This window comes from Heterodontus francisci, chromosome 5 (assembly GCF_036365525.1).
Source record: "Heterodontus francisci isolate sHetFra1 chromosome 5, sHetFra1.hap1, whole genome shotgun sequence".
NCBI classification, from domain to species: Eukaryota; Metazoa; Chordata; class Chondrichthyes; order Heterodontiformes; family Heterodontidae; genus Heterodontus; species Heterodontus francisci.
Window position 1 is genome coordinate 81,888,269 of NC_090375.1, and position 22,361 is coordinate 81,910,629.

Below are 22,361 nucleotides of genomic sequence, written 5' to 3' on the forward strand. Positions count from 1 at the left end.
TCATTTTGTTCTATCATCACCCCTGTGCTTGCTAACCTACATTGGCACCTGATCCAGCAATGCCTCGAATTAAACATTTTTATCCTTGTTTTCAAATCCCTCCATGGCCTTGCCACTTCCTATTTCTGCAACCTGCTCAGTCCTACAACCCTCCAAAAACTCTGTTCCTCCAATAGTGGCCTTTTATACATTCCTGACTACCCTTGCTTCACCTCTGATGGCAAGCCTTCAGCTGCCCAAGCCCTAAACTCTGAAATTACGTCCCTAAACCTTTCCACCTTTACACTTCTCTCTCCTCCTTTAAGATACTCTTTAAAACCTATCCCTCATCGAGTTTTTGGTCACCTGACTCCTTCTTTGGCTCAGTGTCAATTTTTCTTTATCTGATTACATCATTGGACATTTTACTACATTAAAGACATTGTCATTATTATAACATATCATTATTTTAAAAAAAATTGTTCAGGCATCTAGTAACAATTTTATTGTGGGGTTTCCAGCTTAAAGCAGTTGAGGCCAGACAGTTGAGGAACTAAATAAACAGTATAATAGATATACAACCTTGCAGCTGGGAATAATTCAGCATTAGCTGTGTACATTAGTTCAATTCCTTCAAATGTGTCAGACTCAGGAACCTAATACTCCTAATAATGTTGTAAGACTCACCGCTTAAATAAAACTATTTGAAAATAGTACAACTAAATTAAAAAGGTGATGGTTAGTTGGAACTTTTTATAAGCGTTTAGGTTCTGCTAATGGAATAAAAATATTTTGATAGTGTGGATGTTAACTTCACTGTCCAGCAATGTAGTAACTTAACAATATGTTTCTCAGCTTAGTACGAGTGTCTATGGAAGATGTCAAGCATTGCAGTATTGACCATGTATTATAGATATTCTTTCACTTGTGTGAAACACCTTTGTAATCCATGAACACTATATGGCTATTTGGCACTGTTAAGTGGATGATTCTAACACACTATCACCAGTGTGATAGCCTGGATGAATTTGTGTTGTGCTTTCAAATATATAGATTTTTCATGAATATGCTTGCTTTCCTCCACTTTGAAAAATGTCAATTTTTCTTCTTTCAATATCCTTTTGTATTTTACCACTCCATAATTTCCAAGCAGGAGCTCTGGCAGTCTAACTGTCTGGTGGGAGATGAGAGGGAACAACACTGGATTTTACGTTGGGGGCTGGATTTTACATTGGGTGGACGGGAGCTGGCCACCAACGTAAAAGTCAGTGGCGAACCCGCTTCCGCCTCACCTGGGGATCCATCCCGCATTTTACGGGTCCCCAGGCTTTAATTGTTCCGAGGCAGGACTTCCACCCGCTTGAGGGAGGAAGTACTGCCTCATTGAGCTGCAGGCCAATCAGCGGGCCGGCAGCTCTTAGCCCCAGCAGTGCCACTGGGAGAAGTGGCCACTGCTGGGACTGCGGCCCAGCCAACCGAAGAGGATGCCTGGGAGCCGAGATCCAAGGTGAGTTGTGATTGCCTCGCTGGGGGTAATCGGTCGGGTCCCGATGAGGCAAGGTGGTCATTTGGAGGCAAGGATGCCCGATTATCAGAGCCGACCCCCAGGGCACTGAGAGGCCAGCAGATTTTACTGGGAGGCCTTTCCTGGCTCCAGGACGCCCGCTTGCCAAGCATAAAATCTGTGTTGAGGCGGGCGAAGGCCCTTAAGTGGCTGTTAATTGGCAACTTAAGGGCCTTGATTGGCTTGGGGCAGGCAGCCTGTTTTTCACCTCCCCCCCCCGCCCTACATAAAGTGGGGCAAGGGAGGGAGCAGATTGGGAAGGCCTCCCAGAGCCTCCCGCTCTATTTACGCCACCCCCTACCACAATCCAGCTCGTTGGGGTGGCGTAAGATTCCGGCCTGGATGTCTCACCACATGATATTCCCTTATTCCCTGTGGAGAAGTACATAGGCTCCACTCTGTCACTCTCTGATGGTATTTGTGAGCTGGAGAATTCACTATATGATGAGTCATGGGTGTGAACCCTTATGAGGGATTTAACTCTTATTTTAAATGAGTTTGTGCCTCCTTTAAAACACAGGACAGATCAATGATATTGAAACCGGCAAAGCATTCCATAGCTAGTACTCCTAATAGTAATTTCTAGGCTTACATCACACATAATGTATTTATTCTTTTAATTTCTGAAAGTCATGTGGAGTTTCATTATGTGATCTAGTGATGTCTTACTGGGTTTGCAGTTAGTATTAACTGTAAGATGTAAGGAGAGACAGTGGTGTAGTGATAAAGTCACTGGACTAGTAATCCAGAGGCCCATGTTAATGTCTTGTGGACATGGGATCAACTCCCACCACGGCAGCTGGTGGAATTTAAATTAAATTAATTAGTAAAAATCTAGAATTGAAAGTTAGTTTCATGGCACCACTACTGAGACTATCAATTGTCATAAAAACCCATTTGGTAATGCTCTTTAGGGAAGGAAATCTGCCATCCTTACCTGGTCTGGCCTACATGTGACTCTAGACCCACAGTAATGTGGTTGACTCTTAACTGCCCTCTGAAATGGCCTAGCAAGTTACTCAGTTCAAGGGCAATTAGAGATGTGCAACAAATGTTGGCCTGTTAGTCATACCCACATCACATAAAATAATAAAAAAAAGAAATGAATGCTACCTGAGTGGCAGTGAGCAGGGACACCACTTGGTTTATAGCTAAATGAATGATCAAATAAATTACTTACTGAAACAAATTCACTCTAATAGAATGTTTAACTGGCAGCAAGATGTAACTTTTAATCTGAGTTTCTGAAGACTGGTTCAGGTAGAAGTTGGGGAATCATAACCCAATTCAAATCTTGTTTGCATCTGACATCATGCAGCAGCTTATTCGGAAGCAGAGAGTGCTGAGCGAGTAATCAGCTGGGAAGGTCAGTTTCAACTTAAACTTAATTTTCCTTTTGTTTTCGGCGGACCAGGGGGCTGCTGGGTAAGTAAAAACCTATATATTTGGGCTGTTTAAAATAACTTGCCTTTCATTGCAGCAGCTTATTCGGAAGCAGAGAGTGCTGAGTGAGTGATCAGCTGGGAAGGTCAGTTTCAACTTAAACTTAACTTTCCTTTTGTTTTCGGCGGACCAGGGGGCTGCTGGGTAAGTAAAAACCTATATATTTGGGCTGTTTAAAATAACTTGCCTTTCATTGCAGCAGCTTATTCGGAAGCAGAGAGTGCTGAGCGAGTGATCAGCTGGGAAGGTCAGTTTCAACTTAAACTTAATTTTCCTTTTGTTTTCGGCGGACCAGGGGGCTGCTGGGTAAGTAAAAACCTATATATTTGGGCTGTTTCTGAACCCGAGACACTACACATGTAGTGTCTCCCACCTGCCCTCCTCCTCTAACCAAAAGAAAAGGACTCGGTGGTGTGTAGATAAGGTAAGGCTTTTTCTATTTCTCTTTTTTTTTTGTCGTGAGATTGGTAAAAACTTTTCGTTCCTTTTTCATTTATCTAAGTTAAACTTAAGATTAAAAATGGCAGGAGATCTCAGACCCGTGTTATGCTCATCTTGCTCAATGTGGGAGCTCAGGGTCACGGCTGATGTCCCTGACTCCTTCACGTGCAGGAAGTGTGTCCAGCTGCAGCTCTTGTTAGACCGCATGACGGCTCTGGAGCTGCGGATGGACTCACTTTGGAGCATCCGCGATGCTGAGGAGGTCGTGGTAGCACGTTTAACGAATTGGTCACACCGCAGATTAGGATTGCTGAGGGAGAAAGGGAATGGGTGACCAAAAGGCAGAGAAAGAGCAGGAAGGCAGTGCAGGTGTCCCCTGCGGTCATCTCCCTCCAAAACAGGTATACCGTTTTGGATACTGTTGAGGGAGATGGCTCACCAGGGGAAGGCAGCAGTAGCCAGGTTCATGGCACCGTTGCTGGCTCTGCTGTTCGGAAGGGCGGGAAAAAGAGTGGAAGGGCTATAGTCATAGGGGATTCGATTGTAAGGGGAGTGGATAGGCGGTTCTGTGGTCGAAAACGAGACTCCCGAATGGTATGTTGCCTCCCAGGTGCACAAGTCAGGGATGTCTCAGATCGGCTGCAGAACATTCTGAAGGGGGAGGGTGAACAGCCAGTTGTCGTTGTGCACATAGGCACCAATGATATAGGTAAAAAACGGGATGAGGTCCTACAAGCAGAATTTAGGGAGTTAGGAGCCAAGTTAAAAAGTAGGACCTCAGAGGTAGTAATCTCAGGATTGCTACCAGTGCCACGTGATAGTCAGAGTAGAAATGAAAGAATAGTCAGGATGAATGCATGGCTTGAGAGTTGGTGCAGGAGGGAGGGGTTCAGATTTTTGGGACATTGGGACCGGTTCTTGGGGAGGTGGGACTATTACAAATTGGACGGTCTACACCTGGGCCGGACTGGAACCAATGTCCTTGGGGGTGCTTTTGCTAACGCTGTTGGGGAGGGTTTAAACTAATGTGGCAGGGGGATGGGAACCAAATGAGGAGGTCAGTGGACAGTAAGGAGGTAGTAACTAAAGCCTGTAAGGAACTAGGTAATGAAGTTAGCGTGACTAAGGGAAAGAGTAGGCAGGGAGCAGATGATGTACGCAAAGGGACTGGTGGTCTGAGGTGCATTTGTTTTAATGCAAGAAGTGTAGTAGGTATGGCAGATGAACTTAGGGCTTGTATTAGTACCTGGGAGTATGATGTTATTGCTATTACTGAGACTTGGTTGAGGGAAGGGCATGATTGGCTACTAAATATCCCAGGATATCGATGCTTCAGGCGGGATAGAGAGGGGGGTAAAAGGGGTGGAGGAGTTGCATTACTGGTCAAAGAGGATATCACAGCTGTGCTGAAGGAAGGCACTTTGGAGGACTCGAGCAGTGAGGCAATATGGGCAAAACTCAGAAATAGGAAGGGTGCGGTAACAATGTTGGGACTGTACTACAGGCCTCCCAACAGCGAGCGTGAGATAGAGGTACAAATATGTAAACAGATTATGGAAAGATGTAGGAGCAACAGGGTGGTGGTGATAGGAGATTTTAATTTTCCCAACATTGACTGGGATTCACTTAGAGGTCTAGATGGAGCACAATTTGTAAGGAGCATCCAGGAGGGTTTTCTAGAGCAGTATGTAAATAGTCCAACTCGGGAAGGGGCCATACTGGACCTGGTGTTGGGGAATGAGCCCGGCCAGGTGGTTGAAGTTTCAGTAGGGGACTACTTTGGGAATAGTGATCACAATTCCGTAAGTTTTAACATACTCATGGACAAAGATGAGAGTGGTCCTAAAGGAAGAGTGCTAAATTGGGGGAAGGCCAACTATACCAAAATTCGGCAGGAGCTGGGGAATGTAGATTGGGAGCAGCTGTTTGAAGGTAAATCCACATTTGATATGTGGGAGGCTTTTAAAGAGAGGTTGATTAGCGTGCAGGAGAGACATGTTCCTGTGAAAATGAGGGATAGAAATGGCAAGATTAGGGAACCATGGATGACAGGTGAAATTGTGAGACTAGCTAAGAGGAAAAAGGAAGCATACATAAGGTCTAGGAGGCTGAAGAAAGACGAAGCTTTGAAAGAATATCGGGAATGTAGGACCAATCTGAAACGAGGAATTAAGAGGGCTAAAAGGGGTCATGAAATATCTTTAGCAAACAGGGTTAAGGAAAATCCCAAAGCCTTTTATTCATATATAAGGAGCAAGAGGATAACTGGAGAAAGGATTGGCCCACTCAAGGACAAAGGAGGAAAGTTATGCGTGGAGTCAGAGAAAATGGGTGAGATTTTAAACGAGTACTTTGCATCGGTATTCACCGAGGAGAGGGACATGACGGATGTTAAGGTTAGGGACAGATGTTTGATTACTCTAGGTCAAGTCGGCATAAGGAGGGAGGAAGTGTTGGGTATTCTAAAGGGCATTAAGGTGGACAAGTCCCCAGGTCCGGATGGGATCTATCCCAGGTTACTGAGGGAAGCGAGAGAGGAAATAGTTGGGGCCTTAACAGATATCTTTGCAGCACCCTTAAACACGGGTGAGGTCCCGGAGGACTGGAGAATTGCTAATGTTGTCCCCTTGTTTAAGAAGGGTCGCAGAGAAAATCCAGGTAATTATAGACCGGTGAGCCTGACGTCAGTGGTAGGGAAGTTGCTGGAGAAGATACCGAGGGATAGGATCTATTCCCATTTGGAAGAAAATGGGCTTATCAGTGATAGGCAACATGGTTTTGTGCAGGGAAGGTCATGTCTTACCAACTTAATAGAATTCTTTGAGGAAGTGACAAAGTTGATTGATGAGGGAAGGGCTGTAGATGTCATATGTACTGTAGATGTAGGGCGGCACAGTGGCGCAGTGGTTAGCACCGTAGCCTCACAGCTCCAGTGACCCAGGTTAAATTCTGGGTACTGCCTGTGTGGAGTTTTCAAGTTCTCCCTGTGTCTGCGTGGGTTTTCTCCGGGTGCTCCGGTTTCCTCCCACAAGCCAAAAGACTTGCAGGTTGGTAGGTAAATTGGCCATTATAAAAATTGCCCCTCGTATAGGTAGGTGGTCGGGAAATGTAGGGACAGGTGGGGATGTGGTAGGAATATGGGGTTAGTGTAGGATTAGTATAAATGGGTGGCTGATGGTCGGCGCAGACTCGGTGGGCCGAAGGGCCTGTTTCAGTGCTGTATCTCTAAAAACTAAAAAAAAAATATATACATGGACTTCAGTAAGGCGTTTGATAAGGTTCCCCATGGTAGGGTGATGGAGAAAGTGAAGTCGCATGGGGTCCAGGGTGTACTAGCTAGATGGATAAAGAACTGGCTGGGCAACAGGAGACAGAGAGTAGTAGTGGAAGGGAGTTTCTCAAAATGGAGACGTGTGACCAGTGGTGTTCCACAGGGATCCGTGCTGGGACCACTGTTGTTTGTGATATACATAAATGATTTGGAGGAAAGTATTGGTGGTCTGATTAGCAAGTTTGCAGACGACACTGAGATTGGTGGAGTAGCAGATAGTGAAGGGGACTGTCAGAGAATACAGCAGAATATAGATAGGTTGGAGAGTTGGGCAGAGAAATGGCAGATGGAGTTCAATCAGGGCAAATGCGAGGTGATGCATTTTGGAAGATCCAATTCAAGAGTGAACTATAAAGTAAATGGAAAAGTCCTGGGGAAAATTGATGTACAGAAAGATTTGGGTGTTCAGGTCCATTGTTCCCTGAAGGTGGCAACGCAGGTCAATAGAGTGGTCAAGAAGGCATACGGCATGCTTTCCTTCATCGGACGGGGTATTGAGTACAAGAGTTGGCAGGTCATGTTACAGTTGTATAAGACTTTGGTTCGGCCACATTTGGAATACTGCGTGCAGTTCTGGTCGCCACATTACCAAAAGGATGTAGATGCTTTGGAGAAGGTGCAGAGGAGGTTCACCAGGATGTTGCCTGGTATGGAGGGCGCTAGCTATGAAGAGAGGTTGAGTAGATTAGGATTATTTTCATTAGAAAGATGGAGGTTGAGGGGGGACCTGATTGAGGTGTACAAAATCATGAGAGTTATAGACAGGGTGGATAGCAAGAAGCTTTTTCCCAGAGTGGGGGATTCAATTACTAGGGGTCATGAGTTCAAAGTGAGAGGGGAAAAGTTTAGGGGGGATATGCGTGGAAAGTTCTTTACGCAGAGGGTGGTGGGTGCCTGGAACACGTTGCCAGCGGAGGTGGTAGACGCGGGCACGATAGCGTCTTTTAAGATTTATCTGGACAGATACATGAATGGGCAGGAAGCAAAGAGATACAGACCCTTAGAAAATAGGAGACATGTTTAGATAGAGGATCTGGATCGGCGCAGGCTTGGAGGGCCGAAGGGCCTGTTCCTGTGCTGTAATTTTCTTTGTTCTTTATTCACACACACACGTGCTTTCCAGCAGAGGTCACAGGACAGTGATCAAGAATTAAAACTTTGGCTGATGTTCCCTGCACTAACTGGGGGCACCAAGACCAGCTTTGATGCTCCAACTGCTGCCCTGGCTGAGATCAGCTTGCTCAGCACAGACTGAGGATTAAACCTGTGATTTTCTGGTCTGTTTAGTTCAGTTACATGTTGCTTTTACCAACTTACACATTCCAGGAAGCTCAAGAAGTAGCATATTTATTTTTTATAAATGTTCCACTCTATACTCATAGGGGAGATGGTGGCATAGTGGTAATGTCACTGGGGCAGCAATCTAGAGACCCAGGCTAATACCGTGGGGGCTACGGTTCGAATCCCACCATAGCAGCTGGTGGAATTTAAATTCAATTAATTAATGAAAATCTGGAACTGAAAGCTAGTCTCAGTAATGTTGACCATGAAACTACTAATGATGTAAAAACCCATCTGGTTCACTGATGTCCTTTAGGGAAGGAAATCTGCTGTCCTTACCTGGTGTGGCCTACATGTGACTCCACACCCACAGCAATGTGGTTAATTATTAACTGCCCTCTGAAATGACCTAACAAGCCATTCAGTTGTACAAAATCGCTACACAAAAGTTGATGGACTGCAGCGGTTTGAAAATGTGGCTCACCACCATCTTCTCAAGGGTAATTAGGGATGGGCAACAAATGCTGGGTCTGCCAGCAATGCCCACTTCCCATGGAACGAATAAAAGAATTACCAATAACTGCAGAACCCATGTCATACAGTGCCTTCCATCCTTTTTCGCATAACACTGAGAAATATTTGAATGACATTGCACCAGGTGATATCAGTAATGACTGCATTAATACATCTGAATGTAGACTCTTATCAAAGGTGTTTACACATTCATTATTAATACCGCACAACGGGATATCAATCTATTGGAGTATAAATGCTATTGTCTTTTGCAGGAATTGAATTGTGATGGTTTTCTGAAGTTGAAAATTCAAGCAAGAGCCACTGCCTAGTTGTTATCTCTGTTTCAGTAAAGGTTGTCAAGTTGAAGAGAGAATGCTAGGCATTTGCTGAGCTCAAATTTCACTGTCATTCCTTCTTTAGATGCCACTCCAATTTTAAAGTTCCATAACAATTGTAGTTTGACATCAAAATCAATACATTATATGGAAAGCTCACTGTACTGATCAAATCCAAGTTTAATTCAGACATTACTTGTACAATATACAGAAGACTTCCTTTATGTCATAGCACAAAAATGATTCAAATGGTCAGATTCGTATTGAGAAAGTTGAACTGTCAAGTGGAATCAAATATTAACCTCATGTACTCTATCCTGAAACAGTTCCTCCAGCCCCACCTTATGGAATTACAGTTCTTGAAAGTGTCCACGACTCTATGGTGCTAGGATGGAAACAACCCAAATTCCATGGTGGTTCTGACATAACTGGCTACTTTGTGGATTACCTTGAAGTTATTGATGGTATCCCTGGGAAATGGAAAGAAGCCCATATCAAATCTATCAGTGAGCGGGCATACAGAGTAAGTGAAACAAGACTTATTTCGTGAACATGTTTGTAGCAATTGTAGGGAGAACTCTCAGTTCAATGTGCTTTTCAAACGTCTATCTGAAAAATAATTTAAGAATAAATTTATATATCACTTATGTTGAAATATCTTTGATTTTGTTCCCCACCATTTCGGGTCTCCTTTCTTTCATTCCATTTGTATTAGTTATGCAAAGGGTGCTACCTGCATCCTGGGGCAACTCATATTAATTCCAGTGGAAATACATTGCCATTGGATACTGATGTATAATCAGCAGGCTATGTTCATCGGCAGGGTCAAGCATCGTGATGTTAGAAAATGTTTGAAATCTGGCTATATAGAATTGAATGGATTTAAACTTTCCCATAATATGTTAATCAATGTGAAATAAAAACTGAAAATGTTGGAAATACTCAGCAGGTCAGGCAGCATCTCTGGAGATACAGAGTTAATGGGCAGGATTTTGTATTTTGGGTCGGAGTCAAATAGGGAGCAGGCACCCGACAATGATTTTGTCTGAATTGGCCAATTAATGACCAGCTGGTGTGCTCACTGTCCAATTAAGGGAGGGCTGTCGAAGCTGGAGGGCCAATAGGGTGCCCTCCATCATGGAAGGAACTGAAGCCTGGGGTTGGGGCGGCCTCAAAGGTATCCTGGAGCTCAGGCCCCAGGTCAGCTGCCGAGAGACCACCTGCAGACAGTTGACCTGCTCCCAAAGCCATGGGGGGCCCGCAGATTGACTGGAAATTTCCAGTCAGCCACCGATAATTGGCCTTTAAATTATCCTAATAAGCTACCCGCCACTTGCAGTTGAGTAGCCGTTCTGCCCTAGAACCGGCCTCCAGCAAAGTAGCACAGAGGCGACATGGTGCTGGCAAACCGCACACCATCCAGTGGTGCGAAATGATGCATCTGCCTGCTTCCATCCTCGCCCCCATATTGGGGTGAAAATCCTGCCTCATGTTTCAGAGTGATGACCTTTCATCAAAGCTGTATGATGTTAGAGATGAACAGATTTTAAGCAAGTACAGAGCCAGGAAAAAGTGAAGGCAGGGAAAGAACAAAAGGGCGCAGGAAAAATATGATTAAATGGCAAAAAGGATGATGGTACAAGGCAAAAGGGACAGGTATAGCAAAAAATGATGGGTCCAGAGGAGATGGAAATGGTAACAGCAGAATAGCAAAGGGGGAGAAAGCATGGAAAATCTGGCAAAGCAAAGAGGGTTGCTGTGGCCCAGGACCTGAAATGTTAACTCAGTTTCTTTCTTCACAGATGCTGCCTGATCTGCTGAGTGTTTCCACCATTTTCTGTTTTTATTTCTGATTGCCAGCATCCACAGTATTTTGCTATTGTTTTAATGTTAATCAATGTATTTGGTACACTGTTGTATCTAGTGTACTGTCTTCCGCTAATTCTTGATTTTGCTACTTACTTACTACAGATCCATGACCTGAAAGAAAATATGGTATATCAGTTCCAAGTCCGTGCAGCAAATATGGCAGGGGTTGGCCTACCGTCTCTGCCAAGTGACAAGTTTAAGTGTGAAGAATGGACTATTGCTGTTCCAGGCTAGTCTACTCCCTCTCTGAAACAATATACTTACAATGGTGATGCAGATTATTAAAGCAAGAACAAGCGACAGTGTTTATTAGAAAAATTGTGCTTGGAATCAAGACAGGAACAGGCTGGAAGTGGGCCAGAAGATTTTTGTGGGGCCCGGAGGAGCTGTCCTGCTGCTTCTGGCCCCACAAAATCTTCAAAAAGGCCCTCCAGAACTTTTCTTTGGTGAGGCTTCAGTCTGGAGAAATGGATCTGGCATATGCCATGCATGCTGTACCCATCTCTCTTCATAAGTTGTAATTAGGGTTTTACAGCAGGTGTAGGACTCTGATTTGCATAACTAAACAGCCTCCATTTAAAGCCCTGCCTGAAAGTTGCTTCAGGCGGGCAAATGGGTATACTAGGATCCACCAAATCTTCAAATGTCGGTTGCCCATTTTTCAGCGAGCATCCAACAGTTAAAGTCTCCTCCTTGGCTTCCTGTATGCAGAGGAAAAATAAAACAAACTTTGTGGTATATTATATTGTTTGCGGATGCTGGGCTACTTAATTATCAGCACTACTGCCTTATGACAGATGCAGCACATTGCCAACCATGTGATTAATATACTGTGGTGACAATAGATAACGAGAAATACCATTAAACACTACCAATCATGGACAAGAACTCCTCTGGTTGCTATTTCTAGAAGAACATGTTTATAATTATACTAGAAATATCCAGCAAAATGTAGTGAGGATTTTCTTACACATTGGGTTTTCTTATTCATATCTACCATAATTTATTAAATTACAGGATATAACATTTAGAGAGGACACCAACTGGTAATGCTTAAAACATTTACTGTAGTGTGCTGTCATTACCATCATGTTCTGGCTATATTTTGTGTGAAATAATTCATTTTACAAACTAATGCAGGGCCACCTCATGATGTTATGTACACTGAGGTCAGAAAGAACTCACTGGTACTCCTCTGGAAAGCTCCAGTCTATACAGGCCGTAGTGAGGTGACTGGGTACTATGCTGACATACGGGAGGCAGACGCAGATGAAGAAAAGTGGAGAAGTGTCAATGAAAAGGAAATGTCAAAGAGATACATAAAGGTAAAAGGCAGATTGTAATTCCTATTCTCTTAAATTAATTTGGTGAATGTAATTTTTCAAATCACATTTGTTTGATCAAATGTACAAACTTTATATCGTGGCAACATTTCCAATTTGCAAAGTGAATTACATAACAATTACTAAAGGCAAACCAGCTGGTCCTCCTTTTAAGTTGATATTTCAGTTATTTTAGCAAACTCCAATCTTGTACGGTAGCTTACTGTTGGTCTAGAAAGGTGCTGAACAGTCTCTCATCCTTCAATTTGGCAGGTAGGTAGGAAGTGCACGCTCATTATGAGCCAGAAGTGCACCGACTGCCATATTGGTAAAAGCCAAAAAATCATTGTGCAGTGCCCAATAAGCATTAGGATCGTTGCCTATACAAATATGGGGCCCAACATCTGTTTGAGGCCTCCAGTGCTAGGCTGTTGGGCCTCTCCATTTTGATGCAGGGATTGTTTTCTGAATTCAAGGATCTGAGGTGAAGGGTTGGGAAGAAGATAGGTATTGAGTGGCATGTGGAGAGTTGGAAAGCAGCTCAATGTTCTTCAGCATATTCATTGGTGGAATGTTGATAAAAAGGGACCACAAGTTAACTTTTAAATCATCGCAATGTCTAACCAATACCTTAACATTGCCAACAGATACAAGGTCTGAAAGAAGGTGTGAGCTATGTTTTCCGTGTGCGGGCTGTGAACAAGGCAGGTGTTGGAAAACCATCCGAGTTAACAGAGCCGGTCACCGCAGAAACAACTCCAGGTTTGTTATGCCAGTTTGCAGAAACAAGTGAAAATAGAAAAATTATTGTATTCACAAGAGATGGGTTGAAGTTAAGTGAAGTAAGTGAGTTTTGATTATAATTGTCACTGTATATTCACTTGCTTCTGTAAAATAAAGCAGCTTACTTATTCGGACCTGGTCTCATCTCACTCAGGTGTTATCAGCCTGCCTCCTTAAAGAAGTGCAATTGAAGGCAAGTGGGAAAGACACAATATTCAGTTCTGATAACAAGGGGCATACCATTACTTTCTTCCCCTAGGTCCCATTATTGTATGAGTAGATATTGGCAGTATGTACATTTTCCTCAACATATTATACAGACTGATCGGCACCTCTAAACCTAAGAAAATATTGAAGACAAATCTAAAAATTATAACACCCTGTCTGTGTTGAGTTAGCTGATTCCCAGCTGTGACAGCAATTAGCTGCTGCAATTAACCTGAATGCCTCTGAGAGAGAGAAGAAATTTGACCAGGGTCCTCCCCCTGTTAGCTACCCAACTGAAATTATTTTGTGCACAAGCCAGGCTCGGTTCTGATGCACTGTGAGGTTAAATTGCTTACTGACACTACCTAGCCTTCCAAGTAAAGAATATACACTTCAGTAAGGTTACAGAGGGTGACTGGGACCTCTGGAATTGAGTCAAGCAGAAATCAAATGCCTTAACGAGAATAAATCCTGGCTGATATTTCCCTGCTTGGCCCAAGGTACCAAGGTCAGTTATAGCATCACTCGTAGCACTCTGACTGAGATCATCAGTCAGCACAGACCAAGAATCAAACCTTGGACTTTCTGGTCTGTATAACGCAGGTTGACCGTACCAACTCAGCTAATAACTAGGTTTTCCAGTATTTTTTGTTTTTATTGCAGATTTTCAAACTTTTTTCTACTTCCTTCCAATATATCTGACCTGTAGGACTATGAACTTTCATAATTCCTAGTGCTCAGAATTTCATTTGTGAGCCTTATCCTTGAGGCACTAACCATGGGGGAAAAAAACATAAATGTGGTTTAAAGTATCATGATGTGTTTATCAGGGAACTAAACAACCTTTTTGTTAATCTCTTCGGAAAAATTTCAGAGAGAAACAATGAAATACTAAATTTTCTTATTACATTGAACCTCCATTATCTGCCACATTAGAGGGAACCCTCTGCTCGATCATGGAAATTAGTGGATAACTGAGAACTCCCAAGTTTTGGTCTTTCATGCATGATAGTACAATATCTCTGGGAAGAGGACATCTATATATGTGTTATATTGTTACAACCTCAGTGAGACCATTAATGTTAAAACATGAGATATGAACCCCAAGACCAATTTAAAGAATTACACAAGATTTCACATTTTAAGACTTTTATTACAACAACTAAACTTAAAGAAATTCCCATTAACTAAATAGTAGTTTGTAAGCAACTGATACCCCAAATTATAGAGAAAGGTATTTTCTTTACTGATTTAAAGTACTTGAAAACTTCACACCACACTGATACATTACACAGTCAAATGGTGAAATCTTTGTGGTTAAAAGTCCCAAACTCCTCCCAGTTGCAATGGATTGGAACTCTCAGAACTTTTAAATTTAATGTCCTCTTCGCTCACTTCTCCAAGCACTTTCAACCTGGACGTTCGTGAATAAGACGATGCCTGGTGATCCTTTTAAGCTTTTACTTCTCCGCAAGCTTCAACTTTCAAAACAGGTTCAAGTCTTCACAGCCTTCTACTGTATCAGGCTTCTGAGAGCAGGTGTCCCCTCTCTCGTTCTGTCTCTTGAGGCTGCCACCACTAGTTATCTTCCTTTCTTACAGCCTGCTCTGAGGTTGCTACTGCTGGTCTTCTGTACAGCCTGTCTGCCTTCAGAAAATCTGTTAAATTTATCTGGAATCAAACATCAATGTTTATTGTCCATTTCCAATATGCAAAGTCCAGAAGTCTGGTTTCACAGAGCCACCTGGGCCTTCCATTGTTCCCAGGTGTTAACTGCTGCCTGGTACATTTGCATCCTCAGAATCACGGACTCCTTGTTTATGATCCGAAAGTCTGGGAGGGTGATACCCATTGTTCTTCAGCTGTAACCCCAGCAGTTTCTGTTTTTCAAAAAAAAGTCTTTGATCTGTGTTCTCTGTTGTCCTGTAATCAAAATTTCTGTCTTGTCCTTGAGCAGAGGGGATGTGAGGTCGCCTGATTTCCTGGACCTTTTAAAAATCACAGTTTTTAAAACATAGTCATGTTACAAAGTCCAGCGTTCATAACTATATATAATATATACATACTATAAATAAATTGTTCTATAATAAATACATATTAGCAAATTCTCTGAAAAGAGGCAATGTTTTGTGCAAGGCTGTTTCTCACAAACATCCAGATAGATAATCTGGAATGCGGATAATTATAATGTGGCTAACAAATGTTCTGTTATACAAATCTGCCTGACCCAACATGCTTAGGATCTCTTTAACTCTTGTGCATAATGTTGCAATGCTTACTCTTAACTTCACTGGAATAATTTGTGCAACATATTAAACCTTTCTGTCTTAAATCGAATGGTAAATCACACAAATATCCCTGTGTTCAAAGCATCAGCACTCTGGGACATCAGCAGAAAATTATAACTCAAGCTGGGTAGAGAGAGGCAGCAGAACACAGAGTCTTGGGTGGATAGAGAAAGGTAACAATAACATAGAGCCCAGGCAGCAGTTGGGAAGAAACTGTGGCAGCATAGAGTCTTGAGTTTCTGTTTTCAAAAAGCCAGCCAATCCCTGTATGTATCACCAAACTATATTTTTCACAGAGCAGAGAAGCTGATATAACGTATAGGGATTGTCTGTCCAGCTCTGCGCCATGGGGAAGGGGATTCACCTGCACAGGTGTGGGATTGCGAGAAGTGACATCATGTGAGACTGCCACTAAATGCACAAGAGTTGATCTATCTGCTGACCTGGCAGTACTTGAACAAAACGTTCCAGTCTGTAAGCACTGACATTGTCGGATTGATCAGCAACAAATTTATGAGGAAAATTAGAATTCTGCAAGCAATCTTGTCTGTCTTTTTTCAGGTACCAAAGAGATGACTGTCAATGTGGATGACGATGGAGTTATTTCTCTGATCTTCGAATGTGCTGACATGGCTGAAGGTTCAAAGTTCATTTGGTCTAAGAATTATGAAGAACTTATTGACTCATCAAGAGTTACTATGGAGACCAAAGGTGGAAAGTAATTACATTTTTCTGTTATTACAATACAATAGGGGCCCCTGCTGCCTCTCTTGTCTGCTTCTTTCAGGGAGATCTTGATCCCCTTTTTGTTACCAAGTTTATTTGTAGTGCTGGATACAGTTGGTGAAAGGAAAAGCAGTTGTAGGCAGAGAAAAGGATGCTATCAATGAAGGTAGCAAAATTATATACTTTGCTGGAAATAACCTCAAATATGTGAAGTCAATTTTTTTATAGGTTCCACTCTGCTTCAGTGTATGTGATGCTCATATATTTGTCAATGTATTTATTACTATATCAGAATATTAGTCAGCTAAAAAGCATTATTGAGACATTTGTCAATTCATCAATATTTTTGCATAGGGAACATGCAACTTGATTTATTTAATGATTATCCAATGCCCTTGCTGACAGGTGTATTGTTAGTTTGATATCGAGCTGTATACTTTAACAAACGTCACACTGTGTTGCATCCTATCAAAGTTTAATCATTATATTCACAATATTTCATGGAAAGATCATATGTTGAACAGAGAGGGGGAAAACAAAAGAAAATAAAATCAAATAAAAAAGCATGCACAGAAAATGCTGCTCAACAACATATATACAAGATGCTCAAATATCCTGAATTACTTCTTTCTCAAATAGGACAAGACTCGTTTTGAATGACCCAGGGAAGGAAGATTTGGGTGTATACTCCTGTGTTGTCACTGGAACTGATGGAGTTTCTTCCAGTTATGACATAGATGAAGCAGGTAGATTAAATTGTATTTATAAATCCACTTTACAAAGATGCTACAAATAGATTTTAAAAATGATGATTGAAATCACATCTGCAGCTAACTTCTCCACTGGATTTTTGGCCTATTGCTCACGACTATGACACTAAACCCTGTGAAGAACATTAAAAACTTAGGCAGGAGTAGCAACTGGTGCTGTATGCTGAGGTTGGATTTTTCTTGGCCATATTAAGTTGGCAGGAAGGACACTTGTTCAGAATGCTCCTTCTTCAAATATGCAGATTGGGCCCGATGACATAATCGAGGCTCAACTACAATTTTAAGATGTGGCCTCAGCAGCAAAGCAGTCTTTCCTGTCAGGTGAAGCAGGTGGGAACCGGAGTCAGGGCCAGAAGAGACTCAGAGAGGTAAATTTTTATACTTTTTCTTAAAACTTTAATTGTGGTGCCAGGAGGAGTAGCAATGCTCCTTCAGGCCCCACAAAGAAAGTTCAGGACTCGCATGCTCCCTACCTCCCCAGTCCCAATTGCAAGGCCTTCCTAAAACCTGCTCTTTGCGATTTACCCACATGCCAGGAACAATTCATTTGGTGCCATGTTGGCAGCCTCGTGCCACGTAAGATTCCACTCCTGCCCACCAGCCAGCCACTACATTCTTCCTTCAGGTGGGTAACCATCTGGAGGTGGTATTCAGATGACTCCCCTAAGTTTAAGAAGTGGAGAATTAGCCCAGTCCTGTTACCAAATTTCTCCTATTCTTCCTTTGGTAAAGGACTGTTACTGAATAAAATAGTTATTTTCCTTAAAAAGAAGGAAATGGTGTAAACGTTTTGAACAGCATTAGCTTCTGTAGTCTTTGAACAAATCTGTACTTGAGGACCATGCACTAGTGGTAAAGGTCTGGTAAAGTAAATATAGAAGCAGCTGCTTATAACACTGCAACCTGATCTCTTGATATTTTAGAGAATTTATGGGATCAGTGTGGCTCTCTTCCAGATTTGGACTGAAAAGCAAAATGTACAATGCATCATTTTATAAGGGGTGTCATTCTTGATACAGGTGACAATGTAATTAGGGATAGATTAATGCTTTATTTGGCACTTATTGTTGAACTAATGTAATTCAAAACACAGATTTAAGTAATGTTCTTGAAAAATAAATGAAAATGATAGCAGAATGAGCACTAATCCATGATGAAATTTCAGCATGTGGATGAGAATTTGAAATATGTGACATTGGGGGATCTAACAGCTAACAAAGGTCAGTGAGCACCATAAGCAAGATTTCGTGAGATTAAGATGGAATAGGTGAAGTTTACAGAGGGAGCAGGATAGGAGGCCAACCATTAGAGCATTGGAATAGTTGAATCTGGAGTGGACAAAGACATGAATGAGGGTTTGGCAGCAGATGGGCTAAGGTGGGGCAAAGACTGGCAAAGTTAAGGAGAGGTTATGTGATTGGAAGCTCGTCTTGGGGTCAAATAAGAGACCGAGGTTACAAAAGATCTGGTTCAGCCTGAGACTGTGGCTGGGCAGGGACATGGAATCAATGGCATGACAGAGGATCCCTTCCATTGGATTGCAACCTTATTTTATGGTTTTGGATTGAATTTAACAACTTGGGAGGAAAATCTTCATGCGGCATTTCAAAAATTGTTAAATTTGTTTGAATCTGTTTCCTCTTTGCAGAGCTGCTGCGTCTTCTTGAACTTAGTCATGAACATAAATTCCCAGGTAAGCGTTCCAAACCTTGTTATCCCCTGAAGTTATGCTTTTTAACTGCCCTTTGATATAATCTTGTTAATCTATTTAAAGTAACATAAAATTTGATAGAGTGACATGTGATTATATTACTTGTGTTGACAGTTGTACCTCTGAAGTCAGAACTAGCAGTTGAGCTATTGGAGAAGGGACAAGTGCGTTTCTGGTTGGAGGCTGAACGCCTCTCTCCAAATGGACAATGTAAATTTGTATTTAATGACAAAGAGATTACAAATGATGAGGTGAGTTTCTTACGAATTTCTGAAGCTCAGAATTTATTTACCAAAAACTTGCATTTATTTGTAGAATTAATTGAATTATTCAATCACTCCTTATTGCTGGTGACCAGAACTAAGATTAGCAACACTGTAAATGGATTTTAAAGGAATGCATCAACAATTCCAGCAGACGTAGCAAACAAGAAATTATCATCAACACATTTACAATGCTGAGACATATAGAGAAATTCTTACCTGACGGTTTCAAATGCGACTCGTATTAAAAATATTTCCTAGTTAGTGTAACTATTTTGAATTTTCAAATCATCATAAGATATTTACTCCAGAAGTATCTTTTTGAAGTAAATATCCTTTGCCAGCCCCTTCCCTCACATTTATTACACAGCCCTCCATCAGTGAGGACAGCAAATAAGTGTAGTTTGGATTTTTTCATTCTTTCCTGCACCTACGGTTTGGTTGGTAGGAGGCATTCACAAGTCAACAGAGTTCTGATGAAAGGTCATCAATCTGAAATTGGGATTGGGGTCGCTGGGGCCAGTCAGGCAGGTCCCAATGAGGGCAGGGCACGGTCTTGCCATGCAGGCAACCATCGTCGCTGCGGAGGGCATTCTGTGGGCCATGGATTGCCCCAAAGGAGGGACCCCCCTACCCCAAGCCCTCTAGGAGGCCACCAGGTCTTACCTAGCGGTGTCTCCACGTGGCGGCTGGCCCCTCCAACGCTGGCTAAATGCCGGTGGAGGTGGGAGGCAGCCCTTAATGGGCCACTTAAGTGGCTTAATTGGCCTCCCAGTGGACTTCCTGTCCACCACAGCGGCTGCTGCAGACAAAATGGCATGGGGACAGGAAAATGTCGGGCATGCCACTCGATGCCACCCCATGCCGTTTTGTATGCCCCCTCCGCCCCACCTCCCAGCCCATCGCCAAAGGCTGGATAAATCCAAAATAAAAACAGAAGGTGCTGGAAAGACTCAGCAGGTCAGGTAGCATCTATGAGGAGAGAAACAGAGTTAACATTTCAGGTCTGTGACCTTTCATCAGAACTGCAGGATAAATCCAGCCTGCTAACTCTGTTTCTCTCTTCACAAACGTTACCTGACCTGCCGAGTATTTCCAGCATTTTCTGTTCTTACAACAGAGTACAGTTTGATCTTAGCAGAGCTACGTTCATTTAGTTGTCTAACACAGAAATGGTATAAAGTGTGATATCTTAATCACAATGCAACAGTATTGGCACAGTTAATGCATTCATCAGGTCCCAATCTTGCTCATAATGACTGGACTCCATGTAAAATAATCTTACCTTAATCTAACTGCACAGACAGATTTTATTTTTAAATAATGGAGTGATCATGCTGAAGTTGAACTATTACTAGCATTCAGGCAGTCAATGAAATTGAAGTTCTAATTGGCTGTCAGAGGTTCAGATTTCATTGGCTTTGATGAAATTGAATCAAATCAAGCCAAGCTAGGTCAAGTTGACTTCTACATCTAAGTTGGCTATTCCATCTCCTCTTTTTCTTTAAAAATTTTCACATTCTCATGAAAAATGCATTTGATTATAATTCGTGATACTAAAGAATCTAAATGCATTTTTGGGAATGCAGGACAAGAATTTAATTCTAGTTTTTTTCCTTTTTGCTCCCTTCATCTCTTGAAAAGGAGGAAAGGGAGAATTTCTGGGCTGAAGTTTCTCTGTTGCTCTGGTACCTCATGTAAATGGCTATTTAGCATGTGTGAGCTGAAACAGTGAGTATCAGCAGGCTATTTGATAGTGGGCATAACAGCTAAGCTTAACATTTACCTTTTCAACCTTATGCATCTGTGCTATGGAATGTGCATCTTCATCTTGGTTTCTCAACAATAGAAAAATACACAGAATTCCCAGCAGCGACTCTAGATAATGATCAGCAGTGGGGGCCCTGCCTGATCCTTCCCACCTTCCTAAGCTGAGATATTGAAGCGAATTGTGCTGTCCCTGATATCAGATAGCTCAGTACAGACAAGTGATCAAACCTGATACTTCCTGGTCTTTATAACTCAGACCACATTACATAGTGCATTTACTCAGTGGGTCATAATGGTGCTTATTAGCTAAACGATGAAGGTCAGTATGACCCATTGCAACTCCTTTTTTAAAAAATGAATTCATTTTGTCCAGTTTAACCAATCTGCAGGACAGCTGTTCACTAGGTTCTGGAGGAAGTTCCCAGAATTCATCTTTCAGCTGTGAGGGTAGAACTATGGACTTCAGCATGGTGATTGTGATTGGCTGACAAGAAAAGCATTTGGAGTGACCAAGCCCAAAATGTCAGTTATTCCCACCCCACCATTCCAACTGGTTGCCAAATTTCTTTCCAGCAATAGCTGCAAGCTGCAGAGGGACAGCCACCCCTGGTATTCAAAGCAGAAGACTCTCTGTTGCAAGTCCACTTATTTTTGGAAAATTACATTGCAGCATTTATACTTAAAGTATTATATAAGAAGGAAGAGAGACAATAAATGATTCCAATGTTAATTAGTAGTATGCCATTTTGAAAGAGTTTTAATGTTTTTAATTGTGATCTTTAATGATAAGATAATCAGGCTAAGATTTCATGGAATCCATTTTTCTTGCCACTGAAGGTTCACCACCCTCAAACCGAGTCCAATTTTCTGAGGTCAGTCTATTTTGAATATGTTAGGCAGGCGTAGAATGCCGGTGTGGAATGTTTGGCATCTGCTGCAGCGTAACTTGGTAAGCGGCCACGAAGCTGCCTATTTAAAAAGAAAACCTTAGCCTATGCAATTAATCGCTCTGCAATCAACTGTACAGGCCCAGGTGGACATTTACTTTTCTTTTGCCTCCATAGCAACCCTGGATGACAGGAATGCACATGTGTTCCTAGCACTCACTGTTGTTAAAGTGCAAATAAAGGAAATAAGCTAGATGATATATCTCAGTCAGTTGATTGTCCTTACAAGACACTGACCTATGGTATGGACTGAAAAATTGGGTTCCATGGTGCCAGTAGTTCTGGCACTATGGGAGCCTGTTCTGGAAAAAAATGGCAGGTTGTCCACTCCCAGCCACTTCCAGCATGGCCCATGCCAATCACCACATTGTGAAGGGTGCTGGCATGTGCAACTTGTGCATGTGCCAGAAGTATGCAGAGTGGGCTGATCATGACATCAGTCAGTGTGTGAACCTGATTTATTGCCCGACTTGCCATTTTGGACTTTGCCACTCCTATTAATGCTTCTCTTAAACATGTACAGCCGAACTCAAGGGACTCCCACACCCCAATCCACCAGTGCTATTTAGAGAGATCACCTTTCAAAGTTCAGCTGAGGTGATTTTGACTATCCACTCGCTGATGAAGAGTTAATCATGGAGCAGACCATCGGCATCCTGAAACAATAGTTATGCTACCTTGACCACTTAGAGGGAGCTCCCAATACTCGCCGGTGCTATGTCTCCCGATTTGTTGTTGTCTGCTGCGTCCTCCATAACTTGGCCATCATGAAGGCATAACTCTTTCCACCAGGACTTCGGTGACCATCTCAAAAG

At 42.4% G+C, this 22,361-nt stretch overlaps 1 protein-coding gene across 1 annotated transcript in view; it reads left to right on the top strand.

The window, feature by feature from the left end:
- Positions 1-22,361, top strand: part of myom1b (myomesin 1b) — a 223,288-nt gene that overhangs the window by 96,963 nt on the left and 103,964 nt on the right. The window contains exons 19-26 of the mRNA XM_068030846.1: positions 9,217-9,413; positions 10,862-10,988; positions 11,900-12,084; positions 12,729-12,843; positions 15,921-16,077; positions 16,725-16,831; positions 18,504-18,548; positions 18,681-18,817. Of these exons, the coding sequence (XP_067886947.1) occupies positions 9,217-9,413; positions 10,862-10,988; positions 11,900-12,084; positions 12,729-12,843; positions 15,921-16,077; positions 16,725-16,831; positions 18,504-18,548; positions 18,681-18,817 (1,070 nt within the window). The remainder of the gene's footprint in view (positions 1-9,216; positions 9,414-10,861; positions 10,989-11,899; positions 12,085-12,728; positions 12,844-15,920; positions 16,078-16,724; positions 16,832-18,503; positions 18,549-18,680; positions 18,818-22,361) is intronic.